This window comes from Sinocyclocheilus anshuiensis, unplaced genomic scaffold (assembly GCF_001515605.1).
Source record: "Sinocyclocheilus anshuiensis isolate Anshui unplaced genomic scaffold, SAMN03320099.WGS_v1.1 scaffold1054, whole genome shotgun sequence".
Classification (NCBI taxonomy): domain Eukaryota; kingdom Metazoa; phylum Chordata; class Actinopteri; order Cypriniformes; family Cyprinidae; genus Sinocyclocheilus; species Sinocyclocheilus anshuiensis.
In genome coordinates this window covers 854761-874330 of record NW_015536544.1, presented here as the reverse complement: position 1 = coordinate 874330, position 19570 = coordinate 854761, and the positions used below count along the sequence as shown (strand labels likewise).

General features: G+C 37.4%; 1 protein-coding gene across 4 annotated transcripts; it reads left to right on the top strand.

The window, feature by feature from the left end:
* The first annotated feature begins 6960 nt into the window (after positions 1–6960).
* LOC107698280 (hyaluronidase-4-like) lies at positions 6961–14817 on the top strand. Of its 4 annotated transcripts, none has more exons than XM_016499245.1 (4): positions 6961–7166; positions 11617–12608; positions 13148–13237; positions 14099–14817. In XM_016499245.1, the coding sequence occupies exons 2-4, from the start codon at positions 11655–11657 to the stop codon at positions 14567–14569; spliced, it is 1515 nt and encodes a 504-aa protein (XP_016354731.1). In that variant the 5' UTR covers positions 6961–7166; positions 11617–11654; the 3' UTR covers positions 14570–14817. The 4 variants fall into 4 exon arrangements, with proteins under 4 accessions (XP_016354731.1, XP_016354738.1, XP_016354744.1 ...); XM_016499252.1 differs by lacking the exon at positions 6961–7166 and adding an exon at positions 10275–10532; XM_016499258.1 differs by lacking the exon at positions 6961–7166 and adding an exon at positions 10275–10608 and having other exon boundaries at positions 13151–13237.
* The last annotated feature ends 4753 nt before the right edge of the window (positions 14818–19570 follow it).

Genomic DNA, 19570 nt, shown 5'->3' with positions numbered 1-19570 from the left:
TCCTTATTTTACTATTATAATTATAATAATTCTATAATAATTATTATTATTAATTAAATGAATGCGTTTATAGATTTTACTGTAAGTGAGCTGTAATATGTCAGTGGTAAAATTCATTCAAGCAGGTACTAATAAAGTGTAATGATTCTTATTCTTAATCATCATCATCATCACTAAAATTATTTGTGTAAAACTTATTAATTCAAGTAGGCCTGTTTTCTCTGTTAATAATAATAATAATAATATAATTACAGTTGTAAACTTCTTGCATAAAAGCTCTAATAATTAAAAAATAATAATTAAATTAATTTAATAATAAAATACATTTAAAGTTAATACATTTATAATAATTAAAATGTAAAATGTTAAGACTGGGTCTTTATACATATCAGTGCATAAAAAACATAATTGCTAATAAAATGTGTCAATATAAGAATAATGGAATAATGAATATGGTTGCATTTAATTATAAGTAAAAAATCATTACAATTCCTTATATTTGAATAAATCTGTAATGGAACAGCTGATCAACTGCCGTATACAGAACAATTTGCACAGGCCTGATATACAGTAGACAATGTTGATATTTTCAGCCTGTCAAATCCACAACTCATTGACGCCACAGGCCAGAAGCAAATCTTTGAAAAAAGTGCAGCATCTGTTAAAATACTGCTTTGCTACAAGTCAAAGGTTAATTTGTTATGACCCATGTTTAAAAATACGAGCTCATTGTCTGGACATGTTGCTCAGAAGGGAGTGTGAATGGCTTTGACATTGTTCTTCTAAAAGCTAAATATAGGAGGCCATTAAAATGCTCTGTTAATGGGTCATTGTGGAACTGTAGTGTTACCTGCTATGCCAAACGTTCCTCTTCTCACAGATCACACTCTTGTGCATCTACCAAAACCAGCTTTACCTGAAATAAGAAGATCCTGAACTTTTCACCTTTTTGCCTCATTCGCTTGCCACGACACCTGTTACTGCTTCTGCTTCTGCTTCTGGTAAGTCTCTGACTCACTGTTTTTCTGTGGAACTTAAAGCTGAAGTGTATAATTTTTTTTTATGTTAAATGACTCTATCCCATCTTAATATGCAAAAACAACTATAAGTAAGCCATTTGTAGGCTGATTTCCCTCACTGTGTCTCTGTCAAACATTATTCTGTATGTTTAATCAACCCAACACAGCAACACTGGCTCAACCAATAGCGTGAGTTTGGGGCGGGGCTATCTGTGTGTTCAACCAATGGCAGATGAGAAGTGTTCAGAAATTTGTTTTAAAACAGTTAATGGTTCTGCAGTTTTGTTTGGTGGCACTAGTGGCGAAGAAATTAAACACTTCAGCTTTAACAATTTTGAAAAAAATCATCAAAATCACTCAAGCTGACAAGCAGAAAGTTGTTTAAAGAGCCAAATGTTACTGAGCCTGTATTTTCAGATGACTCGCGTGCAAATTGTAAAACCAAAATGAAAAGTCACTGCAATAAACACTTTTTGTATTGTTTATAAAGATGAATTTTAAGTGAGCGTTACAGTAAATGACAGCAAAGTTAATCTAAATGTAAAAACAGAAGAAATGAGCATGCACAATTAAATATCCAATATTAACCCTACTGATTTGTCATTTTTTTAAACCTATTTTTTCTTGATTGACGGTTTTACGAGTCAAAAAATCCCTGTGATAGTTATTGTCTTATGTAAAGGCTTTTGAAATTTCCAGTCAAGTTTCTTTTTCCCCATTTGCAACATCAGCAAAGCATTTAGCAAAACTCAAAATATGTAATATGTATCTGTATTACATTATTTGTACAAGTTTTCCAGTAATCATCAAGTGCATTAGAAGGACAACTACATAAATGATTCATAACTTGTACTCGAGAACTGGTTTACATTAATACTGTTTTTAAAGAACGAGAAGCAAATATTTCCATACAATTATGCTTCAATTTCTTGTGCCAAAAGCTACTCTAGTGAGGAACATTGAGAGCATTGGAAGAATCTTTATTTTCATTGCAGAGGTTCAGATCACATGTCAGCCTGCTTGCCCTTAAGACGGGCAGTTCAAAGAGTGCTTCATCCTCAGCAAGTTCGTACTATAAAAACTACCCCATCTGAACAAGCAAACTGAACACTAGATTCATGATACAACAAACGTTAAAGTGCTGTTAAATCAACAGTAGCGTCGCATTTCCTAAGCTGTAGTTTAATAAAACGGACCTCCCAGTCTGAACGATGAAATGCGGTTTTGTACCAAAGGACATGTGGTGTTCAATGTCCACATAATCACACTCCAATCATAATATAAATGCAATCAAAACATAAATATATGACAACTTGGAGATTACTGGTGCAAAACTCAAACTTTTCTGCTTTATTTTTTGGGCTTTTTGCCTTTATATTATTCAACAGTTTAGACAGATGTAAAAGAACAGAAATGGTAATACGACATGTTGCAGGTCAAATTCAAACCCACAACTACCTGTGCACATGCACAAACCACTACGTCACAGCTCCAACTAAAACTACTGCATATTTTTTCATAAGCCCATACACACTTCCACTGTTAGCATTATCATGACTCTTCAAGAGCGTGGGGTGTGTCACACACACACACACACACACACACACACACACACACAAACACAAACACACAAAAACAAACACACACACACACACAAACACACAGTGCTAATTGCTGTAATTTACTTACTGTCTGAATAAAAATCTTCGAAAGGCTTGGGAAAACAACAAAACACTTTATCGTCATTACACAGTCCATTTGTTAGCACGTTTCACAGCCCAATCTTGGATGCGATGTAACCAAAATGACTAAAACACCACTGTTGTTTCCCCATTTGCAATGTAACAAGTCAATGTCAGATGAACATTTGCAGTTTCACTGCCCTGACATTATGCTCTCTCACTGTAATCTTCTAAGGATTATACTCTATTTAAACCATTCAGCCATTCCCAGAGGAACATTTTACTACTTAAAGTATGCACTTTCAGAGTTCAGGTCATGAACTCAGCAAGTTTATGTTACATGCACTTTAAAGTGTGCATGAAATAAAAATTCATTCTATCTCTTTTCTAAATGCATGTTATAAATCTTATTGTAAACAGTTTGATTTGGCCTCAAATTTTAATCAAAATCTTAACCAGATCTACCACTGAAATGACACCGTTCTCTCTGGTGATGTATGCTGGTTTTCCAATCAATTTGTCTGCTTAAACCCAGCCCCTTTCTCACATTCGACCTCAGGCTTGCATTCAGATCTGTCTCCATCCAATCAACAATCAATGGATAGAACCAAGTCTCTTATATTTCTTTCAATCATCCGTTTCACTCGGATGTATGTCACAATATGAAAGAAAAGCTGCTGCTACTTCCATTTTTTCACAACAAAGCAATAATTCATCTTAAAAATTCATAAAATGTCATGCATGTGCTTTAGTTCGACTGATATATAATCAGTCCAGTTTTTGCAAAGTCAGACTAACAAACCTAGGATTGTAGCTTAGCTTCATCCAACAACATGGCTTCAGTGTTGTGCGCAAGCTACTTTGAAAGACACGAAACGTGTCTTTAATCCTTTAATTTAATCCTTATTTAATTAAATAAGCACTCACTATAGCTTGATTACATACTTACTAAATTACATACAGTATGAACTAAATATTGCAATTGACACAATTAGACGCAACTGAGACAATAAGCTATCAAATGAAAGTGGCTATCTTTGATAATCTTAAAATTTAGAGTGATTTGTCAAAAAATGTTCAAAGTTCAAATTAAGACCTCTGACTTTTGATTGCAGACAAATCTAAAAACTGTTTGATACACTTGTTAAGATCTCTTCTGAAACTCTCGAGCAGATAAAGATAAACAGAATATCAAATAGTGACTTTGCTTCACTTATTGCTGTCTAGGAGAAACACTTGAGGTACTAAGATCTCATTTGCAAGCTTTCTTTCTTATGTGGAGAGAGAAAGCAAATGTGTGAGGGAGAGTCTTGAAGCATATGTTCCTGAATGGTCCACTGCCAGAAAAACAGCTCCCTGACCACTTGGTCTGGCAAGCAGCCCTGAGGTCTGGAATCTGATGACTGCGCTCGACTAGACCTCACTGGTTTCTCTATAGTTCTGCAGAACCCACTCGTTCGGCATCAATATTAACCTTGCTTTCCAGCTTTCATTCACCCAAACACTCTTTACAGAATCATAATTTGATCATCTCCTTTTATTAGCTAGAGATTTAGATCCAAATCAAGCCCTTCAAGGCTAATCTAATAGCCACATGTGGTGATTCAGTTTCTCAACGTTAAAACATCTCACAGGGTTTAAAGCCCTACAGAGGCTACTGTACACAGATTAAAACCAGACCAGAATAAGAGGAAGTAAATGTGTAAAAACAGAGGGTTTCAGCAGTGAAACACCTTGAATCTTCAGTTTGACCAGATAGTTAGAAAAAGTGCAACTTCTTGGACTTCAGTATGTTTACACTTGCAGTTATAATGGAGCTACATTGTTTTTTTGCTTAGTCGAGCTACAGTCTTCACATGTCTGTTCAAGTATACATGACAAAATGACTCATTGAATATTTGAAGAATCAAATTCAAATTCAACTTTACACCCCCCCCCAAAAAAAAAAACAGAGTCAAACTATACCAGCCTGCTGGTCGTACCCTAGGAATAGATCTGCTCTGTTTGTTAAAGGCACAAGAGGTCAGGCAAATGAACCCGCTCTCCAATGATCCAAAGTGCTGGCCCAACACGACCTTCTCATGCTCTCAACTGTGGGAATGTGGTTTTCTATTGAAGCACGCCAACCTCCTCAGCCTTCCTCCACCTCATCTCCCACCGCTGAATAAACTCATCTTGAATAAATTCATTTTCACTTTGACTGCACTATGAGGAGGACGAACAGTGGTAGAACACAGCATCCGGCACCCAATGGATCTAAAGTAGTTTTCTTGGTGCGTTGGTGGTCCTGGATAGTCATGATGACATTTTATTTTCCTGAATAAGCCGTTTCCCATATAAAGACCAGGTCAAACCATTTTGTGCTGGTGTTTTCTGTCCAATCTAAAATCTAGAGCTCTTTTGTTAATTGGGTTAATAAGTCTAGGCATTCAAGATGAGGAAAATGTTTTTATCACTTTAAAAATGTGGTGTAACCATAGAGTCATTAAATTAAACTTTTCTTGAAAACTGTATACAAGTTTTCAAATGCATATGAAACCAACATGAATACAATGAGTATAAGAACTTCATATGTTTAAGCTAGATTTTTCCTGTACTGTCTTATACATCACAGACCCAATCATTATTGGTATCTTTTATTATGAAACCAAATACAACAAAGGGACCATGCACAAGCGAAGACTGCAAGGCTTTTAGTTTGAAAATTGTATACACCAAGACAACATGCCTCCACTACCCCTACGCACTGACCTAAACCCTATCATTATACTGAACGCCTTACATAGCAGGTGACTTGGTGACTGTTGGCTGTCAACAAGAGAACCTCCTCATGCTCGGATAACAACACAAAATTGCTACAAGAGCTAGCAAGTTTCTATCATGATTCCAGACACCAACTGAATAGTCACACTTACAGTATTTAAGAAAAACAAGTACCATTCCAGACCAGATGTAATGGTTTCGGTGAGAATTCAGACTTTGTTTGAGAAAGATAATCAGCATCCCCTGTTTATCTCAGTTGCAAGCCAGGGATCTTAAGGAACCCCATAAATGTAGAGACAGCTGCACCACAGGACTCGTGCACTGTCTTTAAATTAGGAATGTTTTAGAGAAAAATGTGCTAACAAAGTTTGGCGACTATAACTTTCACATGGTAATTTAGAACGGGTTGCCATAGGAATGCAACTAATGCTTCCAGAGATCACACCATGGATATTTGCAATTAGATTGTATTCCGTTTCCAACCAAAACTGGGGTCATGTGTGTATTTAGGCGTGGAAAAATGTAAATGTGTGAACATAAATGCATAATTCTCATGGTAAAGACCAGGAACATCATAATACTGAGTCATTTCACAACAAAACTACGTTGGAAAAACACCTTGAGATTAAATAAAGTAAAGTTAAGTTAATGCCAGTCTGTTTGCCAATCCATTCCATTTCCTGTAAGATCCAGTTTATTTATTTTTAAAATTATTATTTTATTTTTATATCCCCCACTCTGTTTAGCAAGTGCATTCGCTAAGGATGCAATGTTATTAAAATTCAGGCCAATAATTATTTCCATTGCCAATATTAAAATTCTATAATATTATTTTGTCTACAGAAACTACAAATATGACACTAAAACAAGACATTTTAAATGCTAAAATGTGAATTTAGGAATCACAATATAATAACTTTGTTACTAACTTATTAGTTTTTTTAAAAATGAACATTTAATTGAAATGTAGACGATGGCTCTAAGAGAAAGAGGAAGAATCTAAACGGAAAAGCGGTTTTCATTTGATTTATTTATTTGCTTGCTTGCTTGTTTGGTGCCTATTTTAGGTTTCCCCACCCCCATTTAATCCCTGGATGTATAATGTTTTGTGTTTATTTACAGCCACTAGTTATATTTCTTGGCAAATGTCTACTTTACACAAAAGACAGTGACTAAGAGACAAAAACAAGACAATCTCAGGCCACAAGGGACAGTAACTCAAGCAGGAAAAACGCTCCCGGAGCTTCAACAAGGCCTGGATGCATCTAGTGTATTAAAATCCCTTGTGAACACAGCCAGGTGATTGGAGGATGACGAACCCAGCTAATGCAGAGTGATGTGGATGAGGGTAAGATGCTGTGCACGGTGTCTAGAGGATCAAATGTGCACACACACACTCAAGCAAATGTACTTTCACGTACACACTCACTCAATGGGATTTAGACTGGAGTCCTCCCTCCCTCCTTCTCTACTCTAATCGCAGTGTTGTGGTTTTCTCGCTGTGGCTCTGTGGTCGTTTTCTCCTCCCTTTCAGGAAACTCTCTGTTTCTCTCTCTCTTCGCTGTGTACAGTATATAAGTAAGCAGTTGGTAGGCTTTTCAGCAGACAGAGAAAAACTATTCTAGAGTACTGTAGATGTAGAGAGGTGTGTGTAGTGCATCATCAGCCATATGTGACTGAAGCAGTGGCGTGGGATCTACAGGTGAGTGACTTCTAATTACTGTGACTCAAAATTGTATATATACACACACACTTCATATGACCCAGTTGACATCAGCACACTCTCAAAACAAAGTGCATGACAAAAGTAGGCACATTCCATCTTCTTATAGCATTTCTAAAATTGTTGTCTGTTGTTCTGAGTTAAGTAAACTCTGTAATTCATTGTTTTCTTTCCTGCACATACTTTGTATCCAGACATCAGTGAATGTTTTTGAATGACTGTTGTAGCATACTTTGAGTTGAGTTAACTTGTGTGAAAAATGTGATTTTTTTTTAATGTGCTGTGTCTTGGAAATATAAAGCTATCAAAGAGCAATATTTGCCCTCTTTCGATAGGAAACTATAGAGGCAAATTTGTTTACATGGGGTTTCGAAGACCTTTAAATATGGATGCACAATACTTGGGTACCAAATGCGTTATCAGCCGATATTAGAGGTTTTAAAATTTATCGATATCATTTAATCATGCTCAATACCTGTATTTTTTACATTTGCCATCATTTAACGCTTATGTAATGTAAATATTTGAACAAACTAACAGTTGAAAAATCACTGTTAAACGCAATCTTTAGCAAATCTCAAAATGTAAATTTTTCAAGCTGTACATTATGCCTAAATTGAAAACAGTATAAACCGTACACATTTTAATATAGTAAAAATACATTTAATACAAAATAAATGTAAGAATTTGTACATTTACATATACCTTTAATACAAATTTTAAATAAAATTAGTATAGAGCCGTTATCGGTTATCTGTCAAAATATGAAAATAATTATCAACCACAATTTTAATATTAATGCATTCTAAAGTGTAGATATATCACTAATAGTGTAAAGGGGATTTTCAACAGTGTTGTGTCTATTTTGAATGGGAAAGTTGTAGGGCAAGACCTCTCCGCAAAGGAAATCAAATGAAAGAAAACCTAATTAGCTCATTCCAAATATATGTGTTCCTCAAAGGGTTTAATTTAAAGTTTACTGTCAGGAAATGTGCCGTAGCACCACTGAGGTCTTTGAACAGTGGCTCTGTAAATATTTTGAAGTTATTTAATCAGATGAGATTACACACTCCCGGATAAAATGCTTCTCTTGGGTGACAGCCAATGATGCTGGAGAAATTGACAGCCTCTAACGTCAACGTTTCCCAGGAGGCCATGATCCCTGTGAAGGCCTCTTGTGGTATATGGTAAAAGCGTAGTGTCATTATACCATTTCATTGTCAGCAGTACACAAAGGTAGCTTTAGAAGCTACTTATCGTGTCAGCAGTGCCCAAAATACAATTCTTTGATCTTGAAGAGATCACTTATTATCCTTACTACCTAAGAGAAAACAAGCCACCTCAAACCAAAACACGCTCTCAGATTAACCTGACGTAGAACTCTGTTTGAGTTCCACTGTGATTAAGATTATCTTTTTAAGGTTTTGTTTACCATTTAAGCATTAAACGCAGCAATAAATAACCAAATTAGACCTCTTATATCTGTGATCTCTTTGTGTGTGATCCTTGGATTCCAGTGACTCTGAGGAAAGATCAAATGGAAAATATCAGTAATGACAATGAAAGCTACGGATGTTAAAGAATGTTATCTTATTTCATTTGAGGCAAACAAATGATTAAATAGCAACACTTGCCTCACGTCATTCTCAGAGCCCTGAGGTTCCTTTATGGCGATTCAAGGAACCTCTCTGTCTCCGTCATATTTATGTGTACAATTTGGATCAAATTCACATTTGGATGGGACTGAATGAAGTCGAAATCCAAGCATCAGGTCGACTCCATGCCTTTTGTGGTTTCTCTGAAGCTGTCGCCTAAAAGTTTTCTGTAAAAACCACTCTCACTAAGCCACATGTATCTTAATTATTGCCAGAGCGGGCTGAGGGTTTGAGGAAGCTCAAAGATAAATAAATATAAAAGTACAGGCACAATCACTTAAATTCTTCAGAAAAATTCATCACGTCAAAAAAAGTGTTTTCATTGACGGGCCGGCTAACCCTAAAGCTTTGTGGTAAGTTTTATTCATTCCCCCCACTTGAATTCTCTCGCATACTTAGACATAATCACATGTGGGATCCTTCCTCTTCTCCGTTTTTAACAACCTCTGTCACAAGCCCGTTCTGGATTACAGCATTGTAAGTAAAGCCTTTTATACATGATCAGTGTTTGAATGTATTCTATGCACAAATGCCGTGAAGATCATCTGTAAAGCTCGCTGCAAAGCAGAGGTCTTATTATGCAGGAAGTGGTTTAATTCTTCCCACTCTCACTAAGCCACATGTATCTTAATTATTGCCAGAGCGGGCTGAGGGTTTGAGGAAGCTCAAAGATAAATAAATATAAAAGTACAGGCACAATCACTTAAATTCTTCAGAAAAATTCATCACGTCAAAAAAAGTGTTTTCATTGACGGGCCGGCTAACCCTAAAGCTTTGTGGTAAGTTTTATTCATTCCCCCCACTTGAATTCTCTCGCATACTTAGACATAATCACATGTGGGATCCTTCCTCTTCTCCGTTTTTAACAACCTCTGTCACAAGCCCGTTCTGGATTACAGCATTGTAAGTAAAGCCTTTTATACATGATCAGTGTTTGAATGTATTCTATGCACAAATGCCGTGAAGATCATCTGTAAAGCTCGCTGCAAAGCAGAGGTCTTATTATGCAGGAAGTGGTTTAATTCTTCCCCCTCATGGCACGGGCCCGGCGCCAGTCCTAGGGGAAAAAGGAGCTACGGCACTCTCAGCCAAGCTCTTTCCACTCAATAACACAACCACCACGGGGCTCCACAATTTGCCTTCATCCGCAACATTCCACGCCATACCTCATTTTTCACCCTCTGATTTAGCACACTGGCATTAATAACCTCCCAATACATGTGTAACTGCCATGGTTACTAATGATTGGTTCCATGCCTTATTCTATGAGAAATCAGAGATTCCTGATTATCCAGTACTAAAGAATATCCTGTAACATTTTAAAGCAAACTTGGACCACAATTTTCACATTTTTCCCAATTCACCACGTAATGATGAAGTCAGATGAGAGGTTTAGGATATTGTACTTTGCAGCAGACCTAAAAGTGTTTGGACACTTGAGAGTATCTGACTTTACAGATCTACTAAAATTCACCTTGACACCAGCTGGTAAAAATCATTGCATAACTCAGAAAAGTGTTAGTTGTTAGAAAAGTATTTGTTGAGTATTTGTTTGCAGATGTCAGTTGGTTATATCTAATGCAATGACATGCATACCCCTTTACCTTTGTCTTGTCTTTTAATGCTCTAGCATGCAGATAGGTCATCTGGCGAGGACAGCTATGATTATGGCTATGTGGGCGCCACACTGGTGAGAGTATGTGGCTGGATTTGGCCATTACCCTTGTGGTTAACTGCTGGTTTGACTGATGACTGCAACCCCCAAAGTAACATTTGACTCATAATCAAACCAAGCTGAAGAACAAAATGTTATGTTTATGCTTGACCTCTCCCTACTTTGCAGTTAACTTGGCTTAAGACTTTGTACAAAGGGCCTCACATCCATCTTAAAGATGAACACCTTAACCATTTTATACAATATCTACTGAGTCAGTACAAAAATACTTGTATTTCTTGACTGTCTATACTGTATATGTTCATTCAGTTGCAAAGTTTTCAGAATTGTCAGTTTTACAAGCTACTTCATTTTAGCCTAATTTTACTTTACAATCAGTCATAATTGCCTTTTCCTTGCTAAGAATAAACATTCAATGTTTGCACTGAACTTAGAATAAAATTAAAATTAGCTTTAACATGCATTTAAGACATAATTTAAGACAAGCATTTAAAGTCAACATGAAATTAAAAACTGATACTCACTACTGAAACAATTCAGTGCATGTTATTCTTAAGAAACAATATTTGTCCTCATAAGATTTCCATAATTTAACAATTTTCTCTGTCTCTGAAAATACTTTTTCACTTAAATCATCTGGGTTGCAGTGTCTGCTGATAACCAAATAGCTATTTAGCTATTATTTTAACAAACTTGTATTCATGTTTGGCTCATTTCTGGTATCTAAAGTTTCTGGTATGAAACTTTTCACAATCCAATCAATTCCCAATTGATAAAATCAAGTCCAGACTCCCATCCTATATTTTGATTAATTGAATATCCCATTTTACACTGACTACAACTACATGAACTAATTTGTTTACGAATGCCATTTTATATTTACTTTAAACTATTGTTTAACTTACGAGCTAGCAGTTGCTAAATCAGGAGATCATGGTTAACAAGTTCATGGTTTCAAATCGTGCATTAACTGATAAAATATCTACCTTGAACGCAAGTCGCATTGGATAAATCATGTTAAATGTAAATGTACCAGTTATTGTGCAAATATTACATAACCCTGTGTGCTACTTACCTCATTTTTTTTTGTCCATCACAGGATGATTGACAGTTGCCTGTGCTGAGTCACATAGCAGAATGCCCGGTGTGCCCTGCGGGGCCTTGCAACACCACACTGTGCCCATAGCCTGTGCCATCATCTGTTCCTGGCTGTTGATCCTGGTCCATTCTGCCTTTTGCCAGAAACCTGCAAAGCTGCCTCTGGTGGGCCGCAAGCCTTTCCTGGCAGCCTGGAATGCTCCATTGGATATGTGTACGTTGAAGCACAATATCAACGTCAGCCTTGAACTTTTCCATATCAGGGGCAGTCCACGAGCCGTCCACACAGGCCAGAATGTCACCATCTTCTATGCCAACCGCCTGGGTTACTACCCTTTCTACAACGAGCAAGGGGTTCCCATCAACGGAGGCCTACCTCAGAACAGCAGCCTTGAAGCACATCTTCACAAAGCCCGAAAAGACATAGCACACTTCATCCCTTCTGAAGATTTCCGTGGCCTGGCTGTGATCGACTGGGAGTTCTGGCGGCCACAGTGGAATCGTAACTGGCACAAAAAAGACATTTACCGACAGCGTTCACGAGAGCTGATTGCACAGGCCTACCTTAATGTGACTGAAGAACAGGTGGAAGAGCTGGCACGCTTGCGCTTCGAGAAGAGTGCTATGGAGTTCATGCAGGGCACGCTGAAGCTCGGTACACAAACTCGTCCGCACGGACTCTGGGGTTTTTATCTTTACCCTGACTGTCACAATTACAATGTACATGCACACAACTACAGCGGCACATGCCCCCTACAGGAGAGCCAGCGTAATGACCAGCTGTTTTGGTTGTGGAACAGCAGCACTGCCTTCTTCCCAGCCCTCGCTATACGCAAAGACCACATGGACAGCATTTGCAACCTGCACTTCTCACAGAACAGGGTACTGGAGTCGCTGCGACTGGCCTCCCTTACCTCACTGCCCTATGAGCTGCCTACATTTGTATACACACGCTTGGGGTATAGAGACGAGGCCATGGCTTTTCTGACCCAGGTAGGAACATATATTCAATCAGAAATCTAAATATAACAAAATGTACTTTGGAGAAACATACACAAGTCCCCGATACAATTTTATTGTACATGCAGTCAACCTTCCCAAAGACAAATCTCTGTTTGAATCTTCTGAGTGTTAAATGTTCAAAAACAAATGATGATAATAACACTTACATAATTTTCTAACATTGCTGGAGGGTCAATGTCCTGCAGAGTTTAGCCCAACCAGCTCCAACACACTTTCCTGGAGGTTTCTAGTGCACTGAAGACCTTGATTAGCTGGTCCAGGTGTGTTTAATTGGGGTTGGAGATAACCCCTGCAGGACTGTGGCCCTCCAGGTACAGGTTTGGACACCCCTGTTCTTTACACACAAACTTTGAGTCAAAAATCAAGAGCTCCCTCTTGTGGTCCAGAAAAAAACACTTATAATAATAATTTCAGTAGAACTATTTAATGTTTTACGAAACTTTGTCAGTAAACTTACATTTTAATGGTACATATTTACATTAATTTCGTAATCCATTTTCATTTCACAGAAGGACTTGATACATACAATAGGAGAAAGCGCTGCTTTGGGTGCTGCAGGATTTGTCATTTGGGGAGATCTTAACCTTACTTCTTCAAGGGTGAGATTTTTACACCTGAAATATCTTGACATTTGTTCATAAGTACCTTCTTCCACAATGATACTTGTCTCATTGGTCAAGACTGCTGTGTTTATTAGTTGCAAATTTGCTTCAAGGAGAAAATTCCTAGATTTTCAAGGGATTTTCAAGCTTTTCCTCCTAAGGCAGAGGTCCTCAACCCTGCTTATGGAGACCCACTGTCCTGCAGATTTTAGCTCCAAATCTAATCACACACACACACACACACACACACACACACACACACACACCGACCTAAACCAGCTAATCAAGGTGTTCATGATGACTTGAAAATTGCAGGCAGGTGTTTCGGAATAATAACAAAATATACAGCTAATTTTGAAATGTGATTAAGCTAATTTAGACATTTATGCTGTAATTATGACAAAGCTGCTTGTTTTCACACTTTTTGTGTTTTTTTTACTTTAAACCCCATAAACACATTTCATTACACCAAATACACCAAATAATGTTCTTTTTAGCAGCATCATATGACCCCTTTAACAGAAACTGGAATCATTGATATAGTACATTAATTTAAACACAATTAATTTTGTGATTCTAGAAGTTACAAGAACCATGTTTTTCAATAAAAAATCTCTTAAGGAGACCACCATATTTTGGGGTTCATAGAATCAAAAAGTTTGAAAACCCCTGTTATAGATATTTTCTGTAGCAAAATGCTAAAGGTCACCAGATACAATGATCGTAATACAATGTGACATTTACATTGATTTCTGGTTCAATACAGAATGCATTAATAAACAAAGAAAAGTTTGCACTAGGTTTCCTGTAGTTTAATGCCACAGTTTTAACTTACTGTAACTTCCTGTGTCCCCTCAGCACAATTGTTCCAAAGTGAAGGCATTTCTGAACTATAGACTGGGTCAATACATCACTAACGTTACGCAGGCAGCAGAAATTTGTAGCGACTTACTGTGTCAGACCAATGGTCGCTGTGTCCGTAGAGACCCACAGGCACCACACTACCTGCACCTGAGCCGCGGCAACTATCGGATCCTGTCTAATTGGAATGGCACCTTCACCGTGATCGGACAGCAAACTAAGAACGAGCGCCAGATGCTGGCCGACAGGTTCCGCTGTCACTGTTACCAGGGGTATGAGGGAGAGCGCTGTGATAGCATAGAGCCGGAGGAGACAGAGGAGGACAACATGATAAAAGAGGATGTGGAGGAGGAGGAGAAAAAGAAGGAATCAGAGGACTACCAAGACATAAGGGATACTGCTGTGCCTTTACAAAACGCCTTCATCCTGACTGCTCTTCTCCTCTTGTTGAACTTCAGTTCTATTTAGAGGTGAAGTGTGTATTTTCTGCACCACTAACATCATCGGATGGAACTGCCAAAACAACAATAATCATTTTCAAACAGGTTTCCCAAACACTCCTCCTGTCTTCTATTGGTTAAACAAACAGATAGCCAGCCCAATCCCCCCCCCCAAACTCACATAATTTGTTAAGCCACTGTTGGCATGTTTAGCTGGCCAGATTCACATACAAACAGAGAAATGTTTTGAAAATGCTACAGAGCCAAAATTTACGCTAGTGGTCAACCAAAATGGATTTTTGATAGGCAACGCTGGTATCTTAGAGAGCAAGGTGGCCAATGGCTGATAAATATATATGATATGAGAATTTGATTTAAAGATACCAAATAACTCATCATTTACATTTATTTTTTGCATAATATTTACTAAATTAGAAATTAATAGTTTGTAAATTAATCAATATGAAAAAATTTGAACAGGATAAAAAATATATATATTTTTTCTGCATAATTTATTTCTGTCTAATAATTTATTAGATAGAACTGTTACACTAAGACAGTGAACAGAGAAGACAGAGAACAGGAGCTCCTGCATGTTAGTGCTGTCAAAATAAAAGTCCTTCAGACAGACTTCTGACACTTACCGACCAACCAGAAAAACTCAAATCTCAGATTAGAAAAATTACACACTTCACCTTTAATGAAAAGTGGCTAAAGAGCCACTTTGGCACATCATCACTCAGTCAGGTTTTAATGTTTGTGATTTTGCAATACTGAAAAATTATAATTGTTACAATGGTGCTGTATGCTAATGTAGATTAGATGCAAGCCTTGTTTGCACAATCTTCAGTCTGTTCTGGATGAATGCTCGATGATTGTTAACTTGTAAAAAACAAAATTCTGACAGGAAAGGTTAAATCTATGCAGTTTGTTTTTACAAAGCACTGAAACCAAGATGCTTCCCGTGACATAAATTAGCAAGCTTATCACTTACAACAATACTTGCTATCAGAGCACTTCAAAGTCAGGGAGCGCTTGGTATTCAAAACTTACCTAAATGAGGTAAGATCCACATATTATATACACATGTCAAGCTTTATAATCTAAACTGGCCAAATGTTATATTTGTCAAAATAGCTAAATACCAAGTAGCTAAACTTAAAATAATTATAGACTATATCAATTAATCATTATTTGAAGTGACTTGTGCTAGTGGGTCAAAATAATCCTTAGCCTAATGGTTTAAATCATATAAAATATATGCACCTCAGTTTATAATTTTCTCAAAAAAAAAAGGGAAAACAGATAGAATCACAAAACATGTTCAGATGTTACTGTTCTCATCTTATTGAACATTGTATAAAGTACATTTGTAAAATACAGTACAAATGTATAAAATACAGTACAAATGCCAACATGACAAGTTTGTCGTTATACCATTATAAACAATTAATCATTATATCTTTCATCATATTTTAAGCTTTTATCAAAATTGCACACTAGAATAAAGCATTGTAATCATCATATTAATGATGAGAAAACTCAGTGGACACAACCAGAGTTGAAGCTAGCTGAATTTCATTAAAATACAAAATAGCTCATTTCATTGTTTCCCCCCAAATTCCTGAAATGTGTGCTCAACCAAAGATTATGAAGATGTATGTTTACACATGTAAGTTTGCATTTGCTAAACTACAGAATGCTGTGGTGTGTGAAAACTCATTATGATTGTACGTTAAACTGTCTTTTTTTGTTCTTGTTTGAATGAAGCCAGAATGATTGATACTGAAAACAAAGAAAGGTAATATACCTCAACATCTTTCAGTACTTTGAATACTTTTAATTAGCAGAATCTGCAATTTGTTAGAAACTGTAATATAGGTCTACAGATTGTCTTACATGTCCAGTTTCAGGTTGAAGGATAATCAGACCATGTTTTATCACTATTTTCTGACCTGTTTTGACTCAATATGCACATTTTTCTAAAATACTGCATTTTGTAGCATGTAGACAGTAGTTTGTATGAGACACTATTATCAGAGCCGTCATTATTGGTCAGTGTTTTTTTTTTTTTACCTCAGTGCAGAAGTTCTCCAAATATATTTCCAAAGATTTATTTTTTATTCATCTCAAAATCAGTCATTTATGCAACGAGGGGGTCCCCGTTAAAAATCGCGTTCCGGGGATAAAATACGTATGTTTTGGCGGGGTTCCCCTGGTAACATTCGCATTCCAGGGGCTAAATATCACGTTAATGGGGTCGTTTTTCAACCCAACATGAAAAACAACCCGCGGCAACAGTGTTAAGCAGCCCAATTCCATGGGAAAACTGCGGACTTGGCAACACTGGAAGAGGATAGCTTTCTGATAGCGCATCAAGGACCGGGTTGACCGGGTACTCGGTACCACCGGTACTTAAGAAAACCTGGTACCTTAACGTTTTCATTTTTTTAGTACCGACTTGGTACCGAAATACCGGGTCTTTTGACAACACTAATGCAATGTGTAATTCATTACTTGATTTTTTGTACATTAAGCATAGGTTACCATTAATTAATCAAATACTCGATGAAGACAATTGTTGCTTGACTCATGATGCACTGCAAATAAAGGATTGTAACCTGGTCTTGATTCTCAATGTCAGAATTTTCTTGGAATGCATTAAAGGAAACATTTTGCAAATCCTTTGTCTTTGCCCAAATTTCTTCAACAATTTGTCATACAATTTGAACTGATCTTCAACTAAGCCACATGTACAACAATTTACATTTTTACATTTTCATCCCTTTATCAAACACACCATGTAAACATTTACAGTGCAGGGTGGAAAATATATGTGATTTAATAAATTGTAGAGCCTCCCTCTTTGGATTATTGTGGTCACATTACTCAACTTCTGTTGAGCTTCAACTGGCAGACAGATGGAATAATATTTTCCTGCAAAATGTCCCAATCACCTTGGGAATTCATTTCGCCATCGATTATAGCAAGCTGTCCAGGCCCTGAGGCAGCAAAGCAGCCCCAATGGCCCCTCCACTATATTTTACATTACAGTTGGGGCTGCGCTCCACTTCACTTTTTGCACTTCAGGCTACTCCATAGACCACAATGCATCACAATTGTGACATCACCACTGATCGCTTTTAATTTATCCCCACCCGCAAAACAACTCTATTATATATAAATGATTTTTTAAATATATATTTAAAACAGCCCAACCACACCTATCTATATATGCATGCTACATCAAACAAATTCTTAAGGGGAAAAAAATTTAAATAATAAATCAACTCTATAGCAGATTCTAAATGTTCAAGGGCTTAGGACGATCCAATTCAGCCTATTGCAAGTGTTCCGCCATTAGTCGGCACTCGTTCAACGTAATCAATGATGCACATCCAATTCAATGAGACGGAGGGAAGTTAGCGAGGGAAGGGCATAAAAAAATGAACCGGAACGTAGCCCTAGTCTAGGCCAGGCCAGTAGTTCCCAACCTGGATTCAACTCATCAGCTCATTAGTTGGCACTCCAAGACAGGGGTGTCAAACTCACTTCCTGCAGGGCCACAGCCATGCAGAGTTTAGCTTAAAGTGACCCTATTTTGCCATTTTTAAGGTTTCTAATATTGTTTTGGGAGTCTCCTACAATAGGTTTACATGCATGCAAGGTCAAAAAAAATGCTTTCATTTTCTCAAAATATACATTTAATTTCACCTCATTTTCCAAAAATTCTCAAAACCCCTCTCTAAACCCCTCCTTTCCATGAGCCTACTCTGCTTTGATTGGTCAGATGGCCCAGTCTGTTGTGATTGGTCTACCGCATAGAGCGCGTGTAGGAAACGATACGCCATTGAGATTAGAGAAGCAGTCATCAGTAAAATGACTGGAACACAAAAAAGGATTGGGGATGTACTGCTGTGATGCACAAAAATGAATTTTAACCACAGATTTTTTTGCAGCCTCATCTTTTGGAAATGAAAATAAAACAAAATTACTTTCACAGGAAAGTACATGTTCAGGCCTATATACTTGGGTCAAGTTGTTTGCACCAGCCAATGTAGAACATTGTTTGGGAGACTATAACTTTAATTATCGTTCACTTTCAGCTTTACAACTTTGCATTTACATTCACATACAGCTATGTTACACACTGCATGAAAGGCAATATTCAAAATGGCATACTAGGGGCACTTTAAACCTTAATTAAACACACTCGATCCAGCTAATCAAGTCCTTCAGGGTTATTTGAAAGCAACAAGAATGTGTGTTTGAGCAGAATTGGAACTAAACTCTGTAGGACTGTGGAGTTTGACACCCCTGCTCCAAGACCTGAAATGAGTGTGTCAAAGGATACATGCAGAATGCACAGTGTTGAGGGTACTCTAGGAAACCACTGGTCTCGGCCATGTAGGTTTCTTGCAGTAATATGCTGTCTGTTTCTCTCTAGATTGACTTGGTCAGCAGTATAGGTGAGAGTGCAGCTCTAGGAGCTTCTGGAGCTGTGCTTTGGGGGGCTAGTGCTGATTACAAAGACAAGGTCATTTTTTTCTTAAAGGAACAGTTTTATTATATTTTTATTTTATTTTAATAACATGCAGCAAGGGTGTCCAAACTCGGTCCTGGAGGACCACTGTCCTGCAGAGTTTAGCTTCAACTTGCCTCAACACACCTGCCTGGAAGTTTCTAGTATGTCTTTTAGCCTGTTAAGGTGTGGTTAATTTAGGGTGACCATACGTGCCATTTTCCCAGGACGCATCCTGGCCAGGATTTCTATATTGCCTAAAATATCTAGGTTTTGGCTTTGTTTGCGTGTGCAGACTGATCGGTGTATGACATCAAAATACCATACAGACGGTTCCTTATGCTTTCAAAATGCTCTCGAGGTATTTTGATGTCATACACCGATCGGTCTGCACACGCAAACAAAGCCAAAACCTAGATATTTTAGGCAATATAGAAATCCTGGCCAGGATGCGTCCTGGGAAAATGGCACGTATGGTCACCCTAGTTCAGGGTTAGTACCTAATTA